This window comes from Pelmatolapia mariae, linkage group LG14, assembly GCF_036321145.2.
Source record: "Pelmatolapia mariae isolate MD_Pm_ZW linkage group LG14, Pm_UMD_F_2, whole genome shotgun sequence".
NCBI classification, from domain to species: domain Eukaryota; kingdom Metazoa; phylum Chordata; class Actinopteri; order Cichliformes; family Cichlidae; genus Pelmatolapia; species Pelmatolapia mariae.
Window position 1 is genome coordinate 29,995,117 of NC_086239.1, and position 25,700 is coordinate 30,020,816.

The window sequence follows — 25,700 nt, forward strand, 5'->3', positions numbered from 1 at the left end:
TCAGTAGTTAATGGTAAATCTGTCCCTTTTCTCTGTGTTGTCACACTCAGAGCTACAGTTTCTATTTGTTAGGCTACAGCTACACTAGAGAAATAGTGTTTAGAGACCACTGCGCAACTAAAATTATTGTGAAAGTGTGAATCAACTTACAATCTTCTTGCTTTTTAAATGGTCACTTTGAATGAAGGGTCCAGGTCCAACACCTGTATGAGTTAATTTCTTCAAACTCACATTGGTGCATCAAGAATGCGATAAAACGACAATAAGACAAAGTAAGTCTGCTATCAGTTTTTGACTGAACAGGGTCAAGCTGGCATTTAAATACAATCTTTCTGATAATACCATGATTAACTGTGAGGAAACTCAAATCTGTTGCAGACTGTTGCAAATATGTTGGCATCTACGTCAAACGTGTAGCGCTGTACCAGCGTGCTACTACTAGACCTGGCAGAATCCACACATCAAACATTACCCTGTTGCGACAGATCTAAATTGGGCAGATGTATAAATTTAGAAACAAACAGATGCAGGTAATTAATTTCATTACTGACCATCATTCTAACAAGAGTACCACAAATTTGCTGATAAATGATAAATAAGAGTAGGCTGAAGACAAAGAAATATGTCTATTACATAAGGGGGAACTCTTCTGTTAAAAATTATAGGGAACTAGTTGTAGTCCTGAGAACCGAGAATCAGGTGGAGAACAGGATTTATCCGGAGCTGCTTTATTACAAACTATATAAACCTGGAATCTGTGTGTAACAGCTGGCATGTACGTGTAGAAGAACAAAAAATATTTTTTACTGGCAGATCCTAAGCTGTCTATGTGTTAATGAAATTACCGCTACTGTACCATGTCCCTAAATACACAAACTGCTTTGGTTTTTCTGCATTTTGAGAAAATGAACTGGAGTTGCGTACCATCACTGGTGTCACATATCCTGCAGCTACAAAGGCTTTTCAAAAGAAATGTTACGCACACGGTTTGTTGTTTTTCAACTGATGTTACAGCTGCTGTGATGGGTTAATAGAGAGGAAGACACACACTCTTGAGTGAAAACATCAATGTTAATGTGAGATTATTCACTGCATCACTGATGCTGTATGTTAAAGAACCGAGAAATGTTCACATATTTATTAATGCTTAAACTAAGTCAAGTGAGCTGTTGATCTCAGTAAATGAATTAACATTAATTTACTAGATGATCCTTAGTCATCTATGTGGACAATTATAGCTGTGTTAAAAAAAAACACCCCAATAATAATAATAATAAAGGCAATATGCTGCAGACGATGCTCTGCAGTAAAGCAAAAAATATATATTTTTTTAGGAATCTACTGTAGTGTCATAATAATTCTTTAATCCAACAGCATTTTGTGCTGTTGCATTTTGACATTATTTTATGTTATATATTACAGTTAAGTGGTAGAGCTTCCCAAGGAGTGCAAAGTAGATGGAGACTATAATGCTGGCATGGTTTACGGTTTGTCTTGTTGGGCTTGACTGCCAGTGTCTGAAGTGGAAAGCATGAGTCTGTGAATATATCATTTAACTAACCCTAACCCTAACATACTGTTACATTCAGACATTAATCTAACACACTAACACATTAAATGGAATAACACAGAAACAAAGATGTTTCTCTATGTGAACTGCTCATAAAAGGCATTCAGATGTGTTTCCATTGTGTACCAATTTAGAAATTTACAAATGTGACTGAAAGCCTGAAACATAAAGAGGAAGACATGCATTTTTATGCACTGTATGCATTTCAGATGCTCCAATAAGTACAGTTCAGTTCTTCTCTGTTTCAACAATATCCCAATCTCATTGTGAAGCAGGAATATGTGGAGCTTCTCTCTAAACACTCAAAGTGAGCACTAAGTAAAGAGCATCAGGACAAAGCCAAAGTTTTGGCACTGGGCTCACAGTTTTGAGCTTTCTAGTGGTGCCAATTACACACTCATTCTGATAACATCTCCCCCTCTCACATATCGTGTGCAAAATAAGATATGCTTTTCTGTATTAAATTTAGTGCAATTTACAGTAAATTGCCCACCACAAACCTTAGCAAATTGGGTTTGTGCATTTCATTAGTTGATAGCGCAGATGAGTTGTGCTCATTGGTCTACACTGACTCCAACTTACTCAGAGTGATTACAACATGTTGGCAATCTGTCTGCGTTTATGAATTTGATGGTGATTATTTGGAAACCTTCACTAGTTTGTTTGAGAGGGACTGAAGTCAGACAGTGATGGACCAATCAAAATTGTTGGTTGCAAGCTGGTCACTTCAACTACTCAAAATCCCAGAAAGCCAAAAAATGAAACGCAATCACTCATCAACCACCAGTTTTCCCTGGTCACATTGAGGCTGCCCTCCTATTTTTGCACTAGTGTGACTGAGGTCTTACCCAGCAGTCGTCCTTAGACTTTAGCATCATGGCTAGCAAATTATTTAATTTTACTAATTATGTGATCTTTTAAAGTCAGAAGTACATTATATATGCCTTCGGCTAGATTTTACACTTTTCATTTGATATATTAAGAGCACTGATGAATACTATAGGCAATGTAATCAGCCATAAAGACGCTACTGTAACAGCTAAAGTGCTTAGAGAGGTTCCCACAGTCTTGACTGAGCCCTTGCCTTTTGGACAACCCAGGTATGCACATATTGGACAACATTCTTATTGTTCTTGGTCCCATCTCTGTCAGACTCTCAAAACAGGACCTTAGGCCCGTCCATGACTTATTAGAGGAACATGAGTACAATCAATCTGTAATCAACTTCCCATATGATATCAACCTAAATGACAAGATGAGTGGAAATACTCACGGATAAGAGGCAGTTGTTGCCACACACACACACCCACACACATACTCACACACGTAAGTACGCACAACGAGGGAACAGTAGCTCTTTATTGTGACTGAACTTGGGGAGAGTTCTGTTCTCTATTAGAGGAGGAATGTAATTGCACATGAAGAAGTGCTGTGGAAAGGATAGGAGAGCCAAGTTCACCCTGCTGGACTCCATTTTTTTTTAAACCAGAGATGGAAGAAATACACAGACACACACACAGAGAATGGCGTATACAATCATCAAACACATATCCTCTCATATGTAGAGTCATTCACTCGTGAAGGGAGATGAGGAGTGATAGGAATGTAAGCAAATGGCGAAACAAAGCGGCATTTTTCAGTTGTCAACTTGATGTGTTTGCTGAATGTAGAAAGCAGCACAGAGATGACAACTTTACTGGACACAATTTAAAAGGATTACAGCTCAAAAATCCTCCAGATCATCTTAGAGGATTTGCCTTTAAACTGTCTGTCACGAACACAGTCACCCATGTTCGACCCTCAGTCTTGTGCCAATTCACTCCCATTAAGAGAATCTTATCTTGGTTGTGTGTATGACTGGATGAGTGTGTCTACAAAATGATTCAACAGGAGAGGATCTTATCTGCCTCGCCTCTGCGAGTGCATGTGAACGGTACTCTGAGGAGGGAGAGGGGTTGTGTGCCAACTCTAAGCACATGAGTCAGACTCCAGATACAGTAAAGGACTAATTCCAGCTTGCTCTCTGGCCTCACTGCTCTAACACACAGTCTCCTCTCTGCTCCATTTCGCTCTGACAGTCTGATCCAGTTTTACACCATCTGACTGCGACTTTACCTCATGCTGATCAAAGCAACCGGAGTATACCTGTCCAAGCCTCGTCACCCATAAGAGGGAATCAATTAACCACTATTGCTTCTCATCTTGCTTCACTAAGGCCCTGAGCCAGAGCTCCAATCCTTGGTCCCTGGCACACCTCTTGTGTTAGCAGGATAAGGGCCTTCGCAACAGTCCAACTAACATTCATCACCATGTCCAACTTTAATCACACAACGGTTAAGCAAGATTCCAAAGTTTATGATTAGGTTGGCAGTTTAGTGGGAAAAAAAATTACCCTTTTACCATTATTATGTTTTTTCGAATAGTTCTTCTCCCCATTGCCTTAGCAAGCAGTTCAAACTTTATTTAAAGCAGGCACTATGGCTTTAATGGAAAAAACATAAAACTGGACCTTGCTAACCAATGCCTGGAAGCCTTTTTTGATATATGATGGCATATTTACGGTGGCTTACCAGTAGATGTTCTTAATAATGCATAACAATGTCATATTCTTGTTACAAACTATTAGTCAGTTATCCATTTAGCTTGCTTAGTTGGTGACACAGTTACTGTTAAGAAATCCTAAAGAAAATACACCTGAACAAATGAATAATATTTCATTCACCCACCCCCTTACAGACCCACTCATAAATACTAGATGTATCCACTTATATATCAAGGCAAGTAATGGAGACAGGAACCATAGCTTGTCATCTTTTCATTCTGCTGAGTTGCAGAGGTGAGAAATCACTGAAATTGGGTGGTCAGCATAACACAGGCACTCCTGTCACACTAGCTTTAACAGCTCTCTCAAAAAGAATGACCCACACATCTCTATCATACACGAACCCCCACACATGAACACACCACGAAGGAATTGAGTCAGAAAGAAAGGCTTTTCTGCTGAATGTTGCAGGGGCTGTGCTGTGGAGGTCAACAGGGAAAGGTGCCCTGAATACAGATGGATTGCAGGACCAAAGGGGCTGTGATAAGGCACAGGAGAGGGTACAAGGTTCCAAAGCAAATGAAGAGCGAGCGCTACACCGAAGGAGGGAAAGACATGGGCCACACACTTTGCTAGTAGGCAGCGGGAGATAATACACACTGCCCAAGTCTTTTCACTGGGGTTCATAGACTGTGCTAGAATAGAATCCTTTCTGTTTTGAAACATGAAGCTTGCCAGCACTCATTTCCAGGCTCTCTGATTTGGGAGAAGCTATTGTGCGCTTTTGGCACGATTCCGCCACAACGTCCAACTGATGGACATTAATCTGATACTAATTTAATCCACATCAAGACATTTTTATAATTGGAAAGAACTGCTTAAGCGTAAACAAATGTATAAGAATTATGTCAGTTCTGACAAATTATGGTTGTCTCTACTACTGTGTGGATTTTAGGTGCAGAAATCCAGCTGCTTAAAGACATCTGCAAGAGGTTTTTCCTGGAGAGGACATGCTGCTTTTCCATCTGAACTGAATCTTAAGTGCTTTGTGTTGAGGAAAAGAAAAAAAGTTCAATTTGAAACACGTTTAAAAAGAGGAAGTTGGATAATTTTAATATTACATGTACTGGTCAGTGGTTTTAATCCCACCTGGAGCACATCTAAGTGATTTTTCTTCGGTTATGCTTGTAATAATTAAAGTCCCCATTACCCACTGTTTTTCAGCACAGCTAATGGTTTGCTCATAATTTAGGTCCTGTCCTGAGAGACACCTTGAAATTTAGTTTAATTAGCTCAGCACACTGTTTGAATTTCTGTGTAACAATAGAGGAGTTGGAAGTGTTTCTTTTTTTCTGACCTGACAGCAAAATCCAGTCCTATCTGGGAGCCCAGATGATAAAGAACAAAAGGAAAAACATTACTAGAGAAAGATGGGCTGATCTAATTTTAGCTACAGCTTATTGTTTTTTGTTTTTTGGCTAGAGTACCACCCTATAAGTAATTTAATGTGTGGTAAACACATGTAATGTATTTAATTCTATCATCTTACAGATCATGGTTCTCCTCTGGCATTCAGCGGAGAAGGATTGGTGCAACTGTGTGTTCATCTGGAATATCTGTTCTATCTGAGCTGGGCTTTCTGGCAAAAAATAAAAAATAGTCCAAAGATAGCAAGTGTGGAAATTTACCTAATTCTCATCTTACTTAGAATAAGGTCAAGACTCAGTGTAAATGTTAAAAGATAAAGGAATATCTGGATTCTTTATCATTATACTGCAGCTGTTGTCCTCTGACCTTTAAATTTACAGTTTCGGGCTATTTCCTCTGACATATGCCAGACTGTAATTTAAAAGGTTTCACTTGGAGATTGCAAGGGTTTTGGTATCATACTGTATAATGACACGACAACAGAAGATTTGACCTATTTCATTACACTGCACTATCAAGGGCTGTTGACTAGAATCCCAGAGTAGATGTAGCTGTTTGGTGATTAATTATTTATTTTTCTATTGCAAACACAGTAAAATGCCCAAACAGTGCTAAACGAGCAGCACATTTGTCTTTGTCCTCTAATTGAAACCATTCTGTCTCTATCTTCTTTTCTATCCCGCAGAGAGACCGAAGCCAGCGCCATCCTGGCATGCTTTATGTCTATGTGCCAGTGTGTGTGTGTGTGTGTGTGTGGCTGCCTGGGAGGCTGCTGGAGCCACTGAGCATATTAACAACCTGTTTACTCAGCTGAAGCTCCATTTCCCTTCTTCCTAGTATAAAAGTAGCACACAGAGACATCCACACAGAGATGCAGGTACATAAAGGGACCAGCAAAGTTAAAACAATTTGATGGTAAAGAGGACGGGCCTTGCTAAGTCTCCCTCTTTCTACAGCTTATCATAATAATAAGGACACTGTAACCTTTTCGGTTAAAGAGCAATCAAAGACCACTTCCCACTGTATATAGAACTACTTGATCCTTAGTCATCTACATTCCTGTGACGGAGACCAATACTGATACAGCTGGAGTGGCCCAAAGGCAAACTAGGCACTAGTCTTGAGTGAGAATGTTAACCATTCTTCTGTTAATTAGAAAAAAAAGGAGTTCTGTTTGATGTTTATTAAGTGAAGATAAGCAGCAGAGAAAGCAGGAACAGATCATCACTTAACAATATACAATGCAGTCTTCTTTTTGGCAGGCAACAAAGGCAGAAGAAAATGTCAGAATTAAAATATCGTCTGTCTTCACGGTTGTTTTTTTGCTTCAAAGCAAAACTGGGAGAATTAAATATAGCAAGAAAAAACAACCGTTCCCACATTGTAATTAGTAACACTGCAATATTTATCTCTTATTAATTTTGGCAGTATCTTTTTCATGCGCATCGTATCCAAATAAGGCCAAACTTCAAAGGGATGGAACAGTTAGCAAGGACGCAGGCACATGACACTCATCCTACTCCGTTATAAATCTGTTAATTAGTGTACAAAATGAACTCATTTCCAGAGCCAACTCCCTATCAAAGACATGAGTGAAATACTTTTATGTGTTTGCTTTGGCACAGAACTCATGTCCCACTGCCCAGTGAACCAAATCCTTATCAGACACAAACAACCCGCCTACGCTCAGCTCTGCAGCTAGCCTTGAGAGAAGTCAGGTCCACTGTGTGTACGTGTTATGAGGTGATCCAAGCAGTGTGTGACTTGCCTGCTGGCTGGGGACAGTATACCGGTCTCTTTGAAGTCCACTTCTAACAATGACACTGCTTTTGACTGTAAGTCAAGTGACTCATGGGAAGAAACAGGCCGACACGCAGGACCCAGAAAGAACAGTATCACTATATCGTCAGTGGCTTTTTACAGGAAGTCAGATAGTCTAAAGTTGGGAGTGGGGCTAGAGTTTCTCTCCAAATTGTAGACTTTTATTGCTTTTTCCTTACATCAGTTTCTATTTCTGCAAGTGTGAGTAAACGTGTGCATCATGTCTGTGATGATACACAAACTGAACGGGGTTAAACGTGTATAGGAGGTAGTGATTATCTTCCAGGTTTCTGGTGTCTATGCCAAGAATTCCCCTGAACAGCTGCACCTGTACATAGACACTTGAGGGTCACGTCAGCTGCTATACTCTGTCTCTTTGTATCTCCTGTCATTCTCTTGGTCTCTGTCTCTACCTGTCTGTTATACAACCTGGCAGATTTTTTTTTCTGCTTCTCTAAATGTCTACATTTCAGCCTCCCATGCCCACTTACCTGTCAGTCAGATTTAATTGTTTAGCTCCGTATCTGTTTGTCTTCATGCAGACCTCCTCCATGACATGAGACACTGCCTGACTTTTTTGGCATCGACGGGTAGAATGTTTTTTTTTTCCTCAGAATGGTTAATGTGCATTGTGTACAGCCTAATAGGGGTATTTAATTGCTCCCTGGCAGCCACACCAGGTGAGAGCTGGCAGTGTGAGTTATCATTAGTTTGAAACAATCACTTAGACTGACGCTAGTGCCTTCACAGCTCCTTTTCAGTAAGTGCAGTCTGTCACATTAGAACTTAACACATAAGCTGGCATTTAGACAGACAGACACACACATGCAATTTAAACTGCTTGCTTATATTCATCTCATTACTTAAAGCGCTGCCATTTGGAGAATATTCTGGTAAAAGTACATACCTCCCACGAGGAACATCAATGTCATCTTTCCTCCAGCGTACATTGGGTTGGGGGTCTCCTTGCACCTGGCAGCGGAACTCAACTGTTTCCTCTTCCAGGACCACCTGGTTGATTGGCCTCCGGAGGAAGGTTGGTCTCTCTGCAGCATGGGCACAAAAAAAAAAAGCACAATTTCATTATGTTAGGAGTTGGCTTTGCTTTATTCCTCACATTGCCCAGTTCCGACATAATTATCCCTCTAATTACTCATGTTTTGTTCATTATCTGATATTTCTGTTCCTCCATGAGGCACAAATATACAGCAATAGTGCACTAAATGGACCTGTAACTTAATTGGAAATATAAGAACTGGCGTTTATTGAACTAACCTATTTATTACCGTTCACTCTGGCTCTTTATAACCTCATGACAGCTTAATGGCCAACACAAAAATGTGCTCCAGATTGCATGCAACTCAGATGGGAGAGTGTAGCAAAAAAAACCACTGTTATTAAGCTTTGAGAAAACTTGGCTTCAATGTATTTCTTTTCAGGAGTATGCACTAACATGGATGGATATCACTCTGCCAAATAACTGAGAAGATAAATTTCAGGAGGCCTGAAGAAGCAATCCTTACCAAATACAGTGACTTGTGCTGTCTCGCTGTCCCTTTCGCCGACCATGTTGGTACCCACACAGATGTACATGCCTGCATCACTCTTTCTTGTGTTGGAGATCATTAGTTTCCCTCCTCGAATCTAAAAAATAAAATAAATAAATAGATTAAAAAACTCATAAATTAAAAGCTTGTACATTTTACACATCTGAATTCTGTCCTTGTCAAATCATTGGTCAACACAAAAGCAGCATTTTTCCCCCTCACTGGCTTCAAACACATGAATGCCCAGCCAACTGTGCTCAGTGGCAGACATTTCCAGAAGCAAAAGCTCTTCCCTGTGTTCCCAGACACTAATAGCAACATTCACAGTAGACACTGATAATAGTTCTCCTTATTTTGTGCCGTTATTAAAATAAATAGCAACGATACTCACAGTGATCCTGTCATCCTTATCGTCAATTCGAATTTTGTCCTTCTTCCAGTAGATGGTGGGTTCAGGATGCCCTCTGGGAGGGACACACTCAAGGATTGCTGGCTCTCCTGCTGCCACCACTACATCCGTAGGGTTTTGTCGAAAGTCATCTCTCAGCACTGAGGGAAAAAAAGAGCAGCCAACTGAGTAAGAGTAGAGTGTTAGTAGATATGGTTTGGCTGGATTTTATTGCCTGAATGAAATCCAGCTTACCATTCTGAAACTGCCTTTCTGCTTATTATGTTAATTGCACAACATAGTGTTAGTGTATGCATCGGTTATCTAGGCTATTTAAATGGGATGCACAGCTTCATCTGACTGGGAGAGCACAAGTGAAAGCTAATTGGAGCTAATGGAGGTCCCTGTGGAGGGAGCAGAACAAACAGAGTCAGAATGCCCTAAAGCCTGGTGTCACTCACTTGTGAGAGCTCACAGGGGTGCAACAGCGCTTCACTTCGGCATGTACTCTTACACACAGCCACATATGTGCTAACACACAAAAACAGTGGGTGGTCTATTGAACAACTGTGGCCTTGCATCTAATCACCCTCAGGTAGGCCCGCCATAGCGGGGATAGCCTCTCCCCCTCTAAAGTGTTCAGCCAAACACACAACAGCAGCTCATTAACAAATGAGGGGAGTCGCTGTCACAGTGAAACACACATAGGAGCACAATCATGCTAAACTAACTGTGAGAAATTAAACCCTGAGTCACTGATGTATTCAGAACACACACCTATGGTATGAATGAATGAAAATAACGTATACCTAATGTACTAAAAAAATAGCTTAGACTGGGGCTTCCCTGATGTGTGAAATGAAACTGTTTTTTTCCTATTTAGTCTTTAATAAATCCAATAAATTGAAGTAGCACTTTAGGAAGTTTGGTATCAGCAGTGTAGCTATCAGTGCAGCGGTGAGGGACACGATCCCTCTGATGACTGACTGAGCTTGCTGATGAAAGCACTGAGCTTGTTGGGAGATATTTGAAGATACTTCAGGAGGGCTAAATTAAGGGCAGCACCACAGGTCCTTATGTAAATTCCATGTGGCACAAGGGACAATGGCAGGGAGCGCCAGGATTATAAGAGGGGATAACTGGTCCCTGCACTCCAGGCTTCTCTCATCTCTTCATTCACTTTTCTTACCCTCTCTACAGAAAGCCACAAAGCTATTGTCTTCTTATTTATTTATTTAGACCAAGGGGAAGGAGAGTGGAGGAATAGAGGAAGCTTTCAACCCAATTATCCTGGGGATGCACAGGGGTATAGAGTGGGACTTTAGTGTGACATGAATTCAAATGAAACCTTTACACAGGGGTAATAAGAGAGAATACAGAGTAGGCAGAGATAGAGATTTTCTCTCTCTTATGCAGGGCTGGCCTCTAATCTAAAAAGCTAAGGTAATTAGCCAGCTCCAGTGTGCCGGACCCCCTAACCAGTGTGTGTAGAACAGCCACCACCAATGGGCTTTCTGTATTTGCATTACAAACAGATGCCCTGCTGTTTAAAATCATAGTCTGGTTTGGACCATACATAGGCTGTTGTTTTCAAGATCACATTGGATTTAATTGCTCCTTTCCATTCATTGCTGATAGCACCCATGGGATTTTGTCAGAATCAATTTCCTTTGAAACAGAACAGTGACAAAAGAAACACGCATTAGGTGCATCATTACGGTGCTTGTGCCACGCTATCTAATCTAATCTAATACAGCACAGTACGTCACAGTAAATGCATCGCTGCACTGCAATCTAAATAAATATGCGATGAATAGAAATGGAAAAATAAATAAATAAAAACAGAGGAGTCACACACTCCAGCAAACAAAGAACAACAGATATACACACACGCACTTGTTGCAGGCAGGATAAACATTAGGTTACAAACAACTAGGAGCAAATAAACAGACATGTCACTGGCGAGAGGATTATGCTTTGTGTGCAGGTTTGGGGCTTGCTGATACCAAGAAAATACTCACCAGACACATTTACTAAGTAAATGAGAGGATGGGCCAACCCAAATACACTTTAGTAAACTATCTAATCCTAACTGCAGTCATCAAGGTCATCAGCCTACAGTTAAAAAACACCTACAGCTCAGATTTTCATCCTCTCAGTTTAACATTTGCCCTCCTTTATTACAATTTCAGCCTGTATCTCTACCATGGCTTCATTTGCCCAGAGGCAATGCAATGGGTGGAACAATGCTTGCTACTGTGAGGGAATGATTTTATATTAGCACCTTAACATCGACTGGCCTGTCTGTTAATCCATGTGTGATGCATCTGATATGTGTGTATAATTTAGTGGGTTTGCATGTATCCGTCAGAAACTGAACTTTTGCTCCAACTCCGAGGCCCTGTAGGCATTCAGGCCTGAATCAGCCAACAGACGTGAAGTAATTACCTTTCTCTTCCCCTGAAACATTCAGCTCTTCTTCAGCCGAAAAACCTCACCTCCCATGAAGTACCAGGAAGCCACAAACTCTGCTCGCTCGCTTACTTGCTTATTAATATTTATATATTTTTACATTCCCTTCCCTCTGTTGACTAGTGCTACATCTGTCGATCTGGCTGCGGGCTAAAAAGAACCCATGTCTGAAAAATATTAATATGCCTTTCCCGCTCGTGTGTTATTTATTTATTTTTTTCCTAAATATCAGAGGAGTGGGTTGATTTGAATGAAAGAGCATCAGGCAGGGGGCAAAGCATGGCAAATTTGCAGCTCTTTCAGCTGGCACGGTTTCAACACCTCCAACTTAAAGGGGAGGGAGTCAGGTTGCAACTTGTGCTGTAAAACAGCCAACGGGTTGAGAGTGGAGGTCTTTGCCAACACAAAAACACAAAGGAGACACCCACACAGCTACTTTGTAAGCCAGACTGTGCTACATTGGCAGGAGAGGCCGATGCCAGCAACCATTAGAAAGGTCTATATGCGGGCGTGTTTTTAGCTAAGATAGACTCAGCACACAAAAATCAGCTGGACGCAGATAGATGACAGCTCACACAACAAGCATCATAGCACAGGGGTGGCAGGGCAAGGACAGCATGAGGGGAAATATTTTGTGCAGTGCCCCCTCTTCTTCCACCTAAGATATTAGTCACTGGAGGGTGACACTGCTTGTCAGAAAGATTAGTGGGGAGCCTTGACTGAAGCGTCCAGCCTGCATACCGAGATAAGTGCTGACAAACATTCACCTACAGGAGCGCACCTCGGTTTGGTTCACAAAGGTTGTGCTCACTGCCACAACACCACAGACGTCTGAGACCTATTTCTGACATTCACATCACCTTGATAGATGCTCCCCACATACACAAACAACTACACACCAACCCTGACAAACTGTGAAGCAGTCTTAAAAGCCGCAGGCTTTCATATCTCTTTGTGATACTGCAAATATGAATATTTGTGTATGTTTGTGTGCTTGTTATTACTCTTCCCTCCCCGTTAATGGTAGAACAGACCCTCCGTGCTTTCACAGATATTCTCTTGGGTCAGGGGCTCAGAAACACACAGTGAGATTACAACAGTTAGAAGCCTGGGGCCACACCCCAGCACCCAAACCCACCACCTTCTACCCACACTCTGATTAGAAAATAAACCATGCACACACAAACTAGGAGAGCTGTAGAGAGGTAGCTCCAAGCTATAATATCATTTCATTTGAGTGGTTTTTGCGGTTCATCTGGTAGAGTGCTATTACAATGCCACCACTTTCAATCCCACCCTTAGAGAAGATAGACAATATATATCTCACTTGACAAAGCAAACCTACTGTATGTACTGTCACTGATGTTTTGTATTGCTGTTGATGCTGAAGGCAGGAGAAGGATAATGCCACACTATATTATACCACACTGAAAGGAGATATGCTCCATTTGTCTGGATGCAAGCTTTTTCTCCAGGTTTGACTCGCTCATTTGCCCTCCCACCGGCCAAAGCTAACCTTTGCCCCTCATCCAGATGCAGAAATTACCCCCTCAGCAGGCAGGCAAGCAGCAGGTTCACACATATCCCCTATATCCCTCCACTGAGGGGCTGCAGGTCAGACCACAGAAACAGCTGTGAAAATATGACTGTCTGGCCATGCCCAAGGCTGTGCCTCCTTTGAGAGCTTGATAGAGACTCTCATCATTAGCACAAATAATATCCATCTCTCTGTCTGTCTTATTCTCTCCATCATCAGGGGTCATTCTGCTGCGTTCTCTGTTAATCGTTTTTTTCCAATCCCAGTGTTGTCCAATGAATTGCATCTTGCCCCCTACACTCACTTTCACTGGCTTGTCAGTGTTCTCTCTTTGCACTGACTGCAGATGAGGTTCTGCAGATGAAGCCGTATACATTCACACCCAGTCATCCTCCACAGACCATGGCCAAGTCTGATATGATCACCACCATTCTCCCTATCTGCAAATCCTGTGCTAAGGGATTGTAAATAACACTGTCACTTTCGCAGATAAGATTCGAGGAATATGGAAAATAGTGAAAGTAAAGAGACTCATATGGCTGCCAGTGATATTATAGTTGGGGGGATACCGTATGAAATGTGGATCTTTAATAGAGCCTCGGAGGGAATAAAAGAGACAGTGCTCCTGTGCCCTGGTGAGAGCACTGAGAAAAAAAGAATGAACATAACACAACACAACAGGGGATAACGAGATGATGCCTGATCAAGGTCAAACTGAAGAGGTGGTGGGGAGTACAAAGGGACTAAATAGATGGGGCTGAATGTAAATGAAGAGAGTGCATTCCATCACACTCATGCCTCATATGGAGCTTCGACCTCTGATTAAGTAGATAAGCCGAAACAAATATCTTTATTTAAACAGCAGCCCCAATCAAAGCTAATTTTTCAAACAGCACCCCTAATTTGGCCTAACAAGCCCCTGAGCAGCACAGTAATGGCAGTAAGAGGACAGTGGGCAAATCTGAGGCCAAGAAAAATCTGTGGTGTGGCTCCTGAGAAACAATATAATTAACTCTTAATGAACCTCTTTCCTTAACAATACTAACACACACACACACACACACACGCACACACACAAAATTCAATTTAGCCTAATCCATGCTTTATGGTAATGTATAGCTCATTAAAATGTTATTTAAAAACTCATTAAAATTCACTTGAAGAAGTAATGGCTTCATTACAGTAATATGCTGAAAAGCAAAGAAAAAGACAAGTGAGGACAAGGAGAAGAAAGAGCAGAGAGCGACAGCCTTCTAATCACTTAATTGTGTCTAAAATGGAATACATTTACATAATAAATGATGATGGGCTATATCCTCATCTCTATCTTTTCCCATTCTCATAGCACTCCGTAATTAACAGGCACTACAATTAAAGATGCATTTTGCCCCAAAATGATTTTGGTGGCCGCTCCAGTTTTCAGTCTGTTGTCTTGTTTATGGTCATGACTGTGTTTGGGGGGCTTGGCAGATGCAGGCAGTGTGCTGAAACTGGAGCTGGCTGATACTGATGAACAATGTGCCCATGGGCCTTTGTGCCTGCTCTGATAAGGCATGATGTTGTGCTGATGGTTGTGCTCAGTCCAGAATGGACACTTTGCAGCCAGAAGGGGGAGTGAGACGTGAAGGAGGAACGCGATGAAGGGTGGGGGGTTTGGAGATGAGAGTAGGATTGATTTTCTGCCAATTCCAGCAAAGAGACAGCACGGACAGAGGTAGTGAGGCATCATGATTGAGCAGGTGGGTCTGCTTCCTGCATCGGGTAAAGCAAGAGTAGAGAGGAAGTAAAGTGAGAAGCTAAAAAGGAAGAGAGGAAGTATTGCAGCAGGCAAATGCCCCTGTTAATGTTTCCTCCAGGAGAAATCAGTCTCCTATTGCATCAGCCCTATCTCGGTATATATGACATGGAGTGAGTCATAAGTTGGATTTTGAAACAATTGGAAAAGCAAACTTAGTTAAGCGGCTCCCAATCACTAGCTGAGACTGACTCCATTAGCCCTTATCAGGGATACGATTCGCTAAAACAAGGTGCCCAGTATACAAATTGAATTTCAGAGTTCGCTCAGGCTCTAATACTAAAATTCATACATCTTTTGCCTGTCATCTTCTCCTTCTATACTACCAAATATCTTATTACATTTTATCCTCACCATCACCCCCTCTCACCTGCAGGCTTAGAGTTAATATGTATTACCCCCCACAGTTTTATTTCCATGTAGCTGTTCAAGTGTAACAGATGTCACAAGTCCAGCTGTGACACGCTGTCAAACCGAAAGAGTAGCTCCATTGCTGGCCCTGAAAAAATGAACATCTGATATGCTGTTTGTGGGTACTGTGCAATGATAATGGTGCTGTGTGTGCATCTCTTCAGCATATTTGTGTAAGTTCTGGCCTGATGACATTGAGGTAGTGTCCTTCCACAGGGAAATATAATCCCAGGAAGCTCAGAACAGTGCAGGACTACCTTAGACACAGTGTGCACATGCACACAGAAACACACAAGGAAGTAGTTTCTTATCCAGTGTGGCATATACTTACATCGGCATCTCTGGTGAAAAAGGAAACCTCTGCAGTCTAGACCTATGTCCACTCTGCAAATCTTTATAAAACCTTTAACAGCATCCCTGTCTTTCTCTTTATGCCAGCCTGTTTGCTGCAGCTCCTTGTGTGTCTATTTTATTGTTTTGCTCTATAATTGGATTGGCAGTAACGGCGAGTAGAGCGCCGTTAGGAGCTTGTAAAAGGTGTCACTCTGCGATGGCAGCCCCGTTTTAATTAAGCTCTCTGCTGGAGTTGAGCAGCTTTTATCTAGCTTGGCCTGATGAGCCCCAAGTGCAAGTGTGCTTCATAACATTCTGCAGGACAAGCTGGAGGAGGAAAGGAGGTGCTTGCAACAGCTGTAGATAGCCCAGTTTACTATACTCAGCTGTCCTCCCTTGACACCAATCTACATCCTGGACTAAGAAGATACTTGGAGACATTGTAAAAAATTTGGTGTGTTTGTGCATGTATGCCATTATTGTGTCTCCTTGTGCTCATTGTGACAGAGCCCCACCCATCAGTGGTGTGCAGTCATGTGTGTATTGGTGCAGCTGCAGAGCCAGCCCTGCAACATGGTAGCAGCAAATGGCTACAAACAAGAATCTAAATGAACTGAACAGAACACTCACAGTGCTGCTGTAACTTCTGAAATAATTCTACTTTACTGCGTATAGATCGGCATGTAAGGTTGATGCTGTAGGCAGTGTTGTACGCGGCATAATGATTAGAGGGGTGCATGTTCATCACAGTCTTCCCTTGCCTTTTCTCCCCTCCTCAATCCTCCTAATGGCCTCTTCAGATCATCTGTCCTTCAATCAATACTCCCTGAAAGTAAGAATCCCACACCTAAGGACACTTTGTTCCCCACTGTAGATCACAGGTGACACATTTTCTGTATCAGGAATCATCTGATGGTTCTGAATCAGAACCTTCCAGAGGACTTTGAACCAGTTCTGTTATCCATCAAATGTAAAGGTCTAACCATTTTCTATGTGGATGGCTCGGGCAGGAGGTGATACAGTTAGATTTGTGAGCAGAGGAAGGCTGAGGTCTGTCAGTGAGGTGAACAGAAAGCAGAAGAGGCAGGGTGTTAAATCACACACACAGCCTGGATGCAGAGACATTTAAAGAGATTTATTGATCGCTTTATAGATCTTAACTCTTGAGGGAGAGCAAAAATTAAACTGGATACAGAGATGACCTTTACAACAGCCTCATCCATGGGCAGGTATTTTTTTTTAATCATTTCCATGTTCCACTGTATATATGTGTACGCTGTTTATGACTGAGGGGGTAAAGCAATTCACCACTTAGGCAGCGCATTCGAAAACTCCCCTCTGTACAACCAGCGCAACTATTATCCCCAATACGTTTTATGTGTGTCTGCTGAAGCATGATTGAATGCTGCACATAACATCTAAATACTTGGAATAAATTGTAGCAGTGCCTCTGCCTGCTCAGCAAATCACTGCTACATTAGCCTCACCTAAGTACCACATACTCATACATATACAAATTGCAATTTGAAGTGTCTGTGCTGCAGAGTCTGTCAGTTTGCATGGAAAGCAGTTGCCCTGCACGCAGCAGAGTTATGCACCAACAGCACTAATAACAGCATGATCACTCTATAATTCACTGAAATGGCAGAAATTGCTCTCATGCACATTCCCTTGAAGTTCCTGAGATAAAACCAGAATTAACACCTTGAGGACATAAGACCAACTAGTCAAGCAGCTGTTTATATCATACAGCAAAGATTTTAAAAGAATTTAATAAGTGGGCACCAAAGACTCCAATGTAAAATAAGGTCACAGTCTCACTTTGTTCTTGATGATTAGTCAGGGCCTGTATATGTTTTGTTTTCAGTTTTTTGGATATAAAAAACATCACCTTATCCCTTTACATCCTATTACACATTGGTATACATTTCCTCACATTAACACATTCACATGTTTGTTGAGTATGGTAAAAAACAAAAAGACAAACAAAGTGATCTTGACTTTTGGCATCTAATCCCTTTAACCCTGAGTACAAGTGAAGATCTTTACCAAATTTCAAAAAACATAGTTATTTTCATAATGAGAAGGGGACGGATGAAAAGAAATTTAAAAATACCACACAACAAGAAACACATAATAATTGACATGTTTATGCTTGACATGTAATTGCATATGAATGCAATCTGAAATTGCATTTATAAATGCATGAACAATGCTTAGATGTTTGACATTAACCAGCTTAGTGGAGCATTTAAAGGATTTATAAAGTTACAGCTTCTCTGGTGTTATTTTGTGGATTTTTGAGAGGATCCATATCACTACAATTTTTCCACTGTCTCAGTCACATTAATTGTTGTACAGAGGAGTAATTGTCTTAATTCCATCTGTAATCAGCTTACAGCATTAGTGCAGCTGGATATACCTGTACACCGGGCTTATGTAACCTGTGTGCTAATGGTGAGAATTTCATTCATTTCAGGGCATGGAGTAAAACCAAGGATGCTCACTCAGGTAATCTGCCCTGTATAAAGCAGCAGTCTGTATGTAATAACCCGGGTGTGCATTTATGTGTGTGTGTATGTGTGAATGTCTGTGTGTGAGTCAATCCATGCTCATATTATCATGCAAATGGAAAACAATCTGAAACACACCGCTGGCTGCCATGCTCAGGATCAGTGCAGAGCAGTGTGTCTAAACCATTCCCGTTCTATCCCTCAACCCTCCCTTTCCTCAGCCTCCCCATTTCTCTCCTCCATCAAAAGGGAGATGAAACTGCACTGCTTCATGCTGGTACCATAAACATCTCTGTAGGCTGGGGATGTGGGGTTAATTATTTAGGCAAAGAAACAAAGCTAATGAGGGAACTTCTAATCAGAAGCTATTTGGAGTTCTGTCAACAGTATTGACTGCACTGCAGATGAGATAAGATATCGTTGGAGGGCACCAGTGACCTACAAGGACAAGACAGTGGCTCAACAGCAGCACAGCACAGTGATCCCAGAACTCTCCAGGGCAAAGATTCTCCAGCACAGACAGAGCAGTGAAAAGATACTGTGTGTGTGTTTGTGTGGGCGTGCATGGACATGCATTTCCACTTTCACCCATGCAGTGCTCTTTATCTTTACAGTCCCCATTTTTTATAGAGATGTGACCACACATGAGAATCCAGTTTGTGACCAGCAATAGGCCCACAATGCTATTAACCAAGAGCTGCTGTGCAGTAATCAATCAGCACTGACTGAATGTGGCAATTAGCTAATGATTAAATGAGGTAAACCCACTGAGCAAGAACTGGTAACAACAGAACGAAATAAGGTTTAGTCTGGCAACACAATATGTAGGTTCTGTAGGATGCTTGTTACTGTTTGACACTGATGTGTCTAGCAAGAACAGGTAAATGCAAATCTGTGCTCTGGTTCTGAGACAAAGAACATTAAGGGCATTGAAAGACACTTGCTGGCAATGACTAGATTGCAGACCAATTTTCGACATGGGGAAATATCAGTACAGCTTTATTTTATTTGTATTTTAAGTTAAATAAATTAAAATTAAATTAAATAATTAATAAAGATTTTTTGAACAGTTTCCAAACAATAAGCCCTAATTACTTAGTGTGTGGAACATGTAATTAGATAGCCATTATTAAGGAAAATCAAGACAGGGTCCAATTTGTGCCTACTTAAGTAATTATTTCCAAATAAGTGCAAAGATTACTTTGGTTGTCTTTCATTTAGTCGATAGCTGATAAGTTCAAAATGTATCTATAGTTAAGACAGTTAAGGAGTGGATATCTACAAAGAAATTCACAACTTTTTCCCTAAAATATTTACGAAATTACAATCAATTAAAAATGCATCATTTGGTGTATAAACACCAGACCTTAAACCATTTGAAAATCACCAACTAATACTCCATCCAAATTTGGGGTTGACATAACCTTTTTTTTTTTCTTTAAACATTTTCAAATTCAATATTTAATTTTCAATTTAAAAAGGTCCTTGAAAGGTTGTGATGATAAAATGACATTTGAAATCGCATCTAACTCCACAAAGCACAACATTGTGGAGCCATTAGGAGGAACCCCTGTTGTTGGGGTGGACATTCACTGTAGTGCGGCTAAAGACACCACTTGAGTTGTTTTTCTTGCCTCCGCTGATATCCCTGATTGCACGCAGGCACTGGAGTCTCAGATCAGTGGGGGCTGACGCACATCACATATGATACAAGCCCACACATACAAACATTAACTTGCATGCACACATGGTGTAACCCCCCTGTATGAACACAGAAACAACTAGACACTGTGTCCCCTGGGTAATGAAAGAGCATTGTGAGATTGTGGTTGCTGTAAAACCCAATTAGTGTATGTGCTTTTATCAGTTCTCTTCGAGCTACACACAGATAACACAGTGCAAAACATTGATTTGCCTTTTTGGTTGTCTGCCCCCTTCTGGACACACACAACCAAGCAGGTGCAAGTGGAAAAATAAGAACTATGGAGAATAAATTACTGGGGTAATGTGCTCTCCACAGGAGGCTTAATCAACATTAATAAGTATAGAATCAAACTGTTAACAGAGAAACAGAGGTGATCCATTACACAACAAGATCTGAATGAATTGTGATTTAAAACTGTTAATAAATAATCAAATTTAGCTTTCAGAAGATGTAAGCAAGCTGTGTCCTTGTGTATTATATGCAATTAAGCAAAAGTAAAGTCTGTTTTTTTAACACTAGGTCTATTCTTTGCTTCAAAATATGTATTCCAGGTAACTAGCTGTGCTGTCGGACCAAAAAAAAATACAATAAAATAAAATAAACAAATAAGTGACCACAACTTAAGAATGAAGCAGTGTCACAGTCCCAGCCTTATGCATGTCTTCTAACACCTCCGTCTCTCACAGCCACATAAAAGAGTAGAACAGAGTGGCAGCAATTGCAGCCTCCGTGCTGTGCAAGCCTCTGCTCCGCCGCAGCCATCAAAAGAGCTACTTCTCTATGCATATGCCGCCTCACTCTGGGCTTTTTGAAGGCATGGATCACTGTCAAGATGCCAAGGCTCCCACCTAGCATACTGTATGGCTGAAAAACCATGTCGAAAGATATATAGGATGATTCTGCCTTCTGTGTGAATCGACAGAGGAGGATTCGCTGTCTTATATCCTAATCTTTGATTAGCAAAGATAGCTACTAATTTTCAAATTTCATTAACGCTGTTGAATATCAAATGCCATGTTAGTGAGTTGGAGATGGAGGTGCACCTCCTTAATAGGACTTAAGAACTAAGTAGAAATCCAGTCAAGAGACAGAAGGGGAGAGACAGGCAGAGGGAGGAACAGACTGAAGTGTTTTTTCACCGTCTTTCATTATTCAGCCTCAAGCTATGAATAACTGAATATCTGAATCCACGATAGCAGGGACGGAGAGCTGTATTTTCATACAGCAGGTCTGAATGTGGGGGAAGCATAACAAGCCACAAGAAGGCATCCTCCTCCTCCAAAAACGGTCGTTAAATATAGAGCTAGGAGCTCCGCTTATGCTTGACTGCTTCCTCAATTTCGGCATGGACGTCTGCACCTCATCCCCTTAGTCAACACAAAAAGTAAATAATGATGGCTAAAGTATCCACTTCTGATATCTGTCCTTTATTAATGAGTCAGTAGGAGTGTTTGGTCAGTGGTAAAACCATAGCTATTAGAGATACTGTCAAAAGGAGGGCAAAATTATTTGTCCCTGCTTTAGCACAACATTTGAGAAGTCACCCAGACACAGTGGTCCTGCTCTCTGGGCAGCTACTGAATTAAATATGAGGGCAAGGGGGAGACGCGGGGATGGGGCAAAGTGCCTCAGTTTAAATAGCAGAAAGGTGACATGTAAGCACTCTGCTATGGATGGGGACCCCTGACCTCACCATGCCCACAAAAGTGTGATCCCACCAGGTAACTGTTGCATGTTTTATATCAACATAACCCTCCAGCATTGTGCAAATAACAGACACCCATGAAGAAAACAACACGTGTGTAACTGCGTTGTCACATCGTTGTGCAAACACCCCTGTCCAGCTAAAAACCTGTCATTAACACAGATAATTGATGGCCACTCTTCCGCAGAGCACTCAGATGATTGAAGTCGATCAACTCATTTGAGAAAAAAAAATGCAGTTTAAAATTGCCTTTTCAAATCCGTCTGCTGATTACCATAATCACTTCATGGCTGACAATACTTTGTAAATGTGTGCTATTAATGCCAGCAATTACGCAGGCTAAATGCAAATGGGGTGCCAGTGTGGATGGACCTATCGATCTGAGCATATAAAGCAATAAACAAACCCGATCGTACATTTGCCACTGTGGAGTGACCCCTGCTGCTCGCTTCGTCATTATCCTCTGTGAGTTTTGTCCAAGCAATTGAGGAGTTAAACTTTGCTCATGTTTCTGCTCTACATGCAGAAAATGGGTCCTAGACCAATTTATAGAGGCAATTTTAGTGTGAAAATGGATTCATTCTCAGTTCACAGTGAATGCCTTTTTGAAATGTAATGGCTGCTTCACTCTACACCACTCCAGCATCTGCCTCTAGACTGTGCCTCAAGCTGTAGATCACTCTCCCGTGAGCCCTCACTTCACTGTCAGGACAGCAAATTCTACCTTCATTAATAGCAGCCACTCATGTCTGACTTAAATTAATGTACAGGCTATCAATTAGCTCGGAAGACCAGGCGTAGTGTACACAAGGGAAAAGCATCCTTGGAAAGATGCTGGACAGCAGACACAAATACTTCATTTGACACTATTGCTACATCTTTCTATTTTCAGTTGCAAACCTGAAAATTGAGATAGGTGTGGTTTCATTCACGTAGTGGAACAGGTAAGGAGTAGGAGGTTCATGGCCCACTTATTCATTCATACAGAAATGAAAATGCTCACCTTATGGTACTTAATAAATTATTTTCAACATAATCCTCACATTTTTATCTCGATTAATCATGCACCACCTCCATTTTCCACCTACCTCTTTTCCTCGATGAGTTAATTTCTCTCAAATTGCCTGTTGCCTGAGTGACCCTGACGACCCAGGAGACCTCCTAACAGGCTCCTCTTGCCCATCAGAATTGATCAGTCCACAGTACCCTGTCAGACGCGATCAATACATCATTCCTTCAGTAACAAGGGCCTGCTCGCTTGCCTCCTCTTCCTTCCCTGCGTTGCTTTACTTTCATTTTATTATTATTTCTCGCAGCGGATCGATGCAGTCAAACAGGCACACTGTAAACCACACCACAATTAGAGCGGCATGTAATCTTCTTGTTGACTTCATCTCCTTCACAGCAGCCGGCGAATGAAACACAAATGATAATGAAATCTAATGGGATTCTGTGGAATTAAATCACTTAAACAATGAAGAGAATCCAGCCACATAGGGGTATATACCAATCAATATCTTATATGCACCCAGGCTTAACAAGCTTGCAGAGCAGCTTTTCTTCACGGTGATACATCATGTGGAGTGGCAGCTTTCAACAGGTAAGGCAATAGTAGCAAATGCAAAATACAGCCTTGTAATACTAAACAATATACACAAAAAATGCAATATTCTGTGCATATTAACACTGTGCAAACATGGACGTGTATTTTAATGAGATACTTGAAGGAAGAACCAGAATTTTACATCTGTTTTATGCAAAACTGTTCACACAGTGTGGTAAGATCATGAGACAGAATTTCCCCATGAACTATCCTTTGTCTATCTGATAACATGCCAGAGTTTCTATAATTGGGGTTAAAACTGTTGGTGACTATGAGAGAACTGATTTCTGCAATGTCATTACATTAGCAGCTGGTTTACGGAAAAGAAAAAAAATAGACAGCGAACTAATTTAATCATTGAATTATAGATTTAACACGCCTATGCAGTTTGGGTTGGGTTTGAGGGTAGGCATAACTGAAAATAGCACTGGTGATGCGAGAAGAGCTGTCTTCTCTGTGCAGGCGGTGTGCAGGGCAACAGTGTGGAACTGCAGGAGTAATTAGCGAACCGGGCCCCCAGCTCCCTGTGAAGTCCGGCTTTGAAGGAGGCAGCTCAGGCCGATCAGTGGCCCCTCTGATGTATGTTTGTGAATCTTTCAAGGGAGTGAGAGCTGCTAACGAGGCCTCATCTATTACCATTTGAGATGTAATTAGCGTTGTTGGAGGAATGGAGCAGGGCCAAGCAAGAGTGGCTCAATCTGGGCTCTGTGTGCCTGTGTGTCCCACAAGGCAGCAACAGCAGGAGGATAAAGTGAGCAAGTGGAAGGAGACTCCCCAGAGAGGAGACAGGGCCTCAGCAGCACTGACACATAGGCCAGCTACACATACAGCCACCATACTGGAGCACAGGGGTTCAACAAAGCTGGCAGCATTAGACTCTTTGTTTGAGAAGAAAGGGGCCTCCGTAACAAACATATGCACATGTTTCTCAGCTTAAAGTGAATCTGTTGTTAAGCTTACTGGTTAAAGTCTATCTTTTTTTAGACAACAAAAGATATAACTCAAGAAACACTTTGACTTTTGAACTCCTTGTAAGTCCTTTTTTTTTTTTACTTAAGTTCTACACCTTCAGCCCTTCTTTTTGCCAGATAACATTATGCATTTTCAATTTTTATTCATGCTATTCACAGCAGGATGCCACTATTGCCTCTTTATAGTGTTCATGACCTTGTCACCTACACGTGTGTGCTGAAGCAATGTGGGAAAGTCCAACTGACAAATTAGCTGGGCTTCCAACTGGTGGTCAATCTTTGGTCTCAGGTCACTTTGAGGTTAGATCAGGTGTTACTCTATGCTCTGTTAACCATTTTAGTCAACCTTTAACCCCTCAGGGTTAAGTTGCTTGAACCCTCTGGGTGTCTGACTGAGCCATCAAGGTCATGACTGTTTTCACTGAACATCAACAGTGATTAGTTGATGGGAATGAGCTATTAATCTTCATCATGACTGAAATTACAAATGTACTACTAAGGCATTATAAACTAGAGGTAAGCCTGCATGCTGGAAGACACCTGCTATACACACCACTTTGTTCTGAAGCCTTCTGTCTAAACAGACAATTGAGAGATGACTAAGAGTCACCGACAGCTGGTGAAAACTTAAGAGGCAAAACCATGGCCTTTCTATAGTTCAGCCGCTCCTCTGGAGAGTAGGGGTGTAACTGGAGTTGGGACCAGCAAGGCTACTCAGTGCAGACTGTGATCTGTGTCAATCCAAGGCATTTTTGAAAATCTTTTTCTCAACCCTCCCACCCCCACCCTGCCCAACCACTGGTTGTTGAACTATAGCATTAGGCAGGGCTACTTGCATCAGTATGCAGCATGGAGACGGTGAATCAATGGAGTCTGGAGGACTTTCCACTCTCACTCGCTTGCAGCTCCAGTATTAATGGCCAGGAACCAGGCCTTATCCACTCCTCTTGTGGCCACACGCTAAATTACTGGTCGTGAATCAACACAGCATTTATGGGCAAACGCAAATTAAAGTGGCTAAATCTGCAAGGACAACCAGACCTTGTATAAACTAGGGGATCACAGGGCATGCTAAGAATGGGGCATGAGAAAAGATATAGATATAGTTTTGTTTCTGCACTCAGTGGACATATTTGATCTGCTGTGAGTGTTAGGACCATTGACTGACTTGGGAGGCCAAGCACCTGGCTAGACACTTATCAGAGCAGACACAAAGTGAGGAAAAAAAACAAGTCATACACAAAGAGAGAAAAAGAAGCGAGAGTAATATTATAACCGGCCGTATAAAGGGAATGGTAAAATAATAAATAGGTAAACAAACAGTAAAGCTGAAGGGGAAAGGCTTTTAAACATTTAAGC

At 41.5% G+C, this 25,700-nt stretch overlaps 1 protein-coding gene across 9 annotated transcripts in view; it reads right to left on the reverse strand.

The window, feature by feature from the left end:
- The window catches only part of robo2 (roundabout, axon guidance receptor, homolog 2 (Drosophila)), a 257,690-nt gene that overhangs the window by 50,813 nt on the left and 181,177 nt on the right, over positions 1-25,700 (reverse strand). For all 9 annotated transcript variants that reach the window (XM_063494100.1, XM_063494102.1, XM_063494099.1 and 6 more), the window contains 3 exons: positions 9,300-9,457; positions 8,885-9,005; positions 8,269-8,407 (listed from right to left, as the gene is read on the reverse strand). In XM_063494100.1, the coding sequence (XP_063350170.1) occupies positions 8,269-8,407; positions 8,885-9,005; positions 9,300-9,457 (418 nt within the window). The remainder of the gene's footprint in view (positions 1-8,268; positions 8,408-8,884; positions 9,006-9,299; positions 9,458-25,700) is intronic.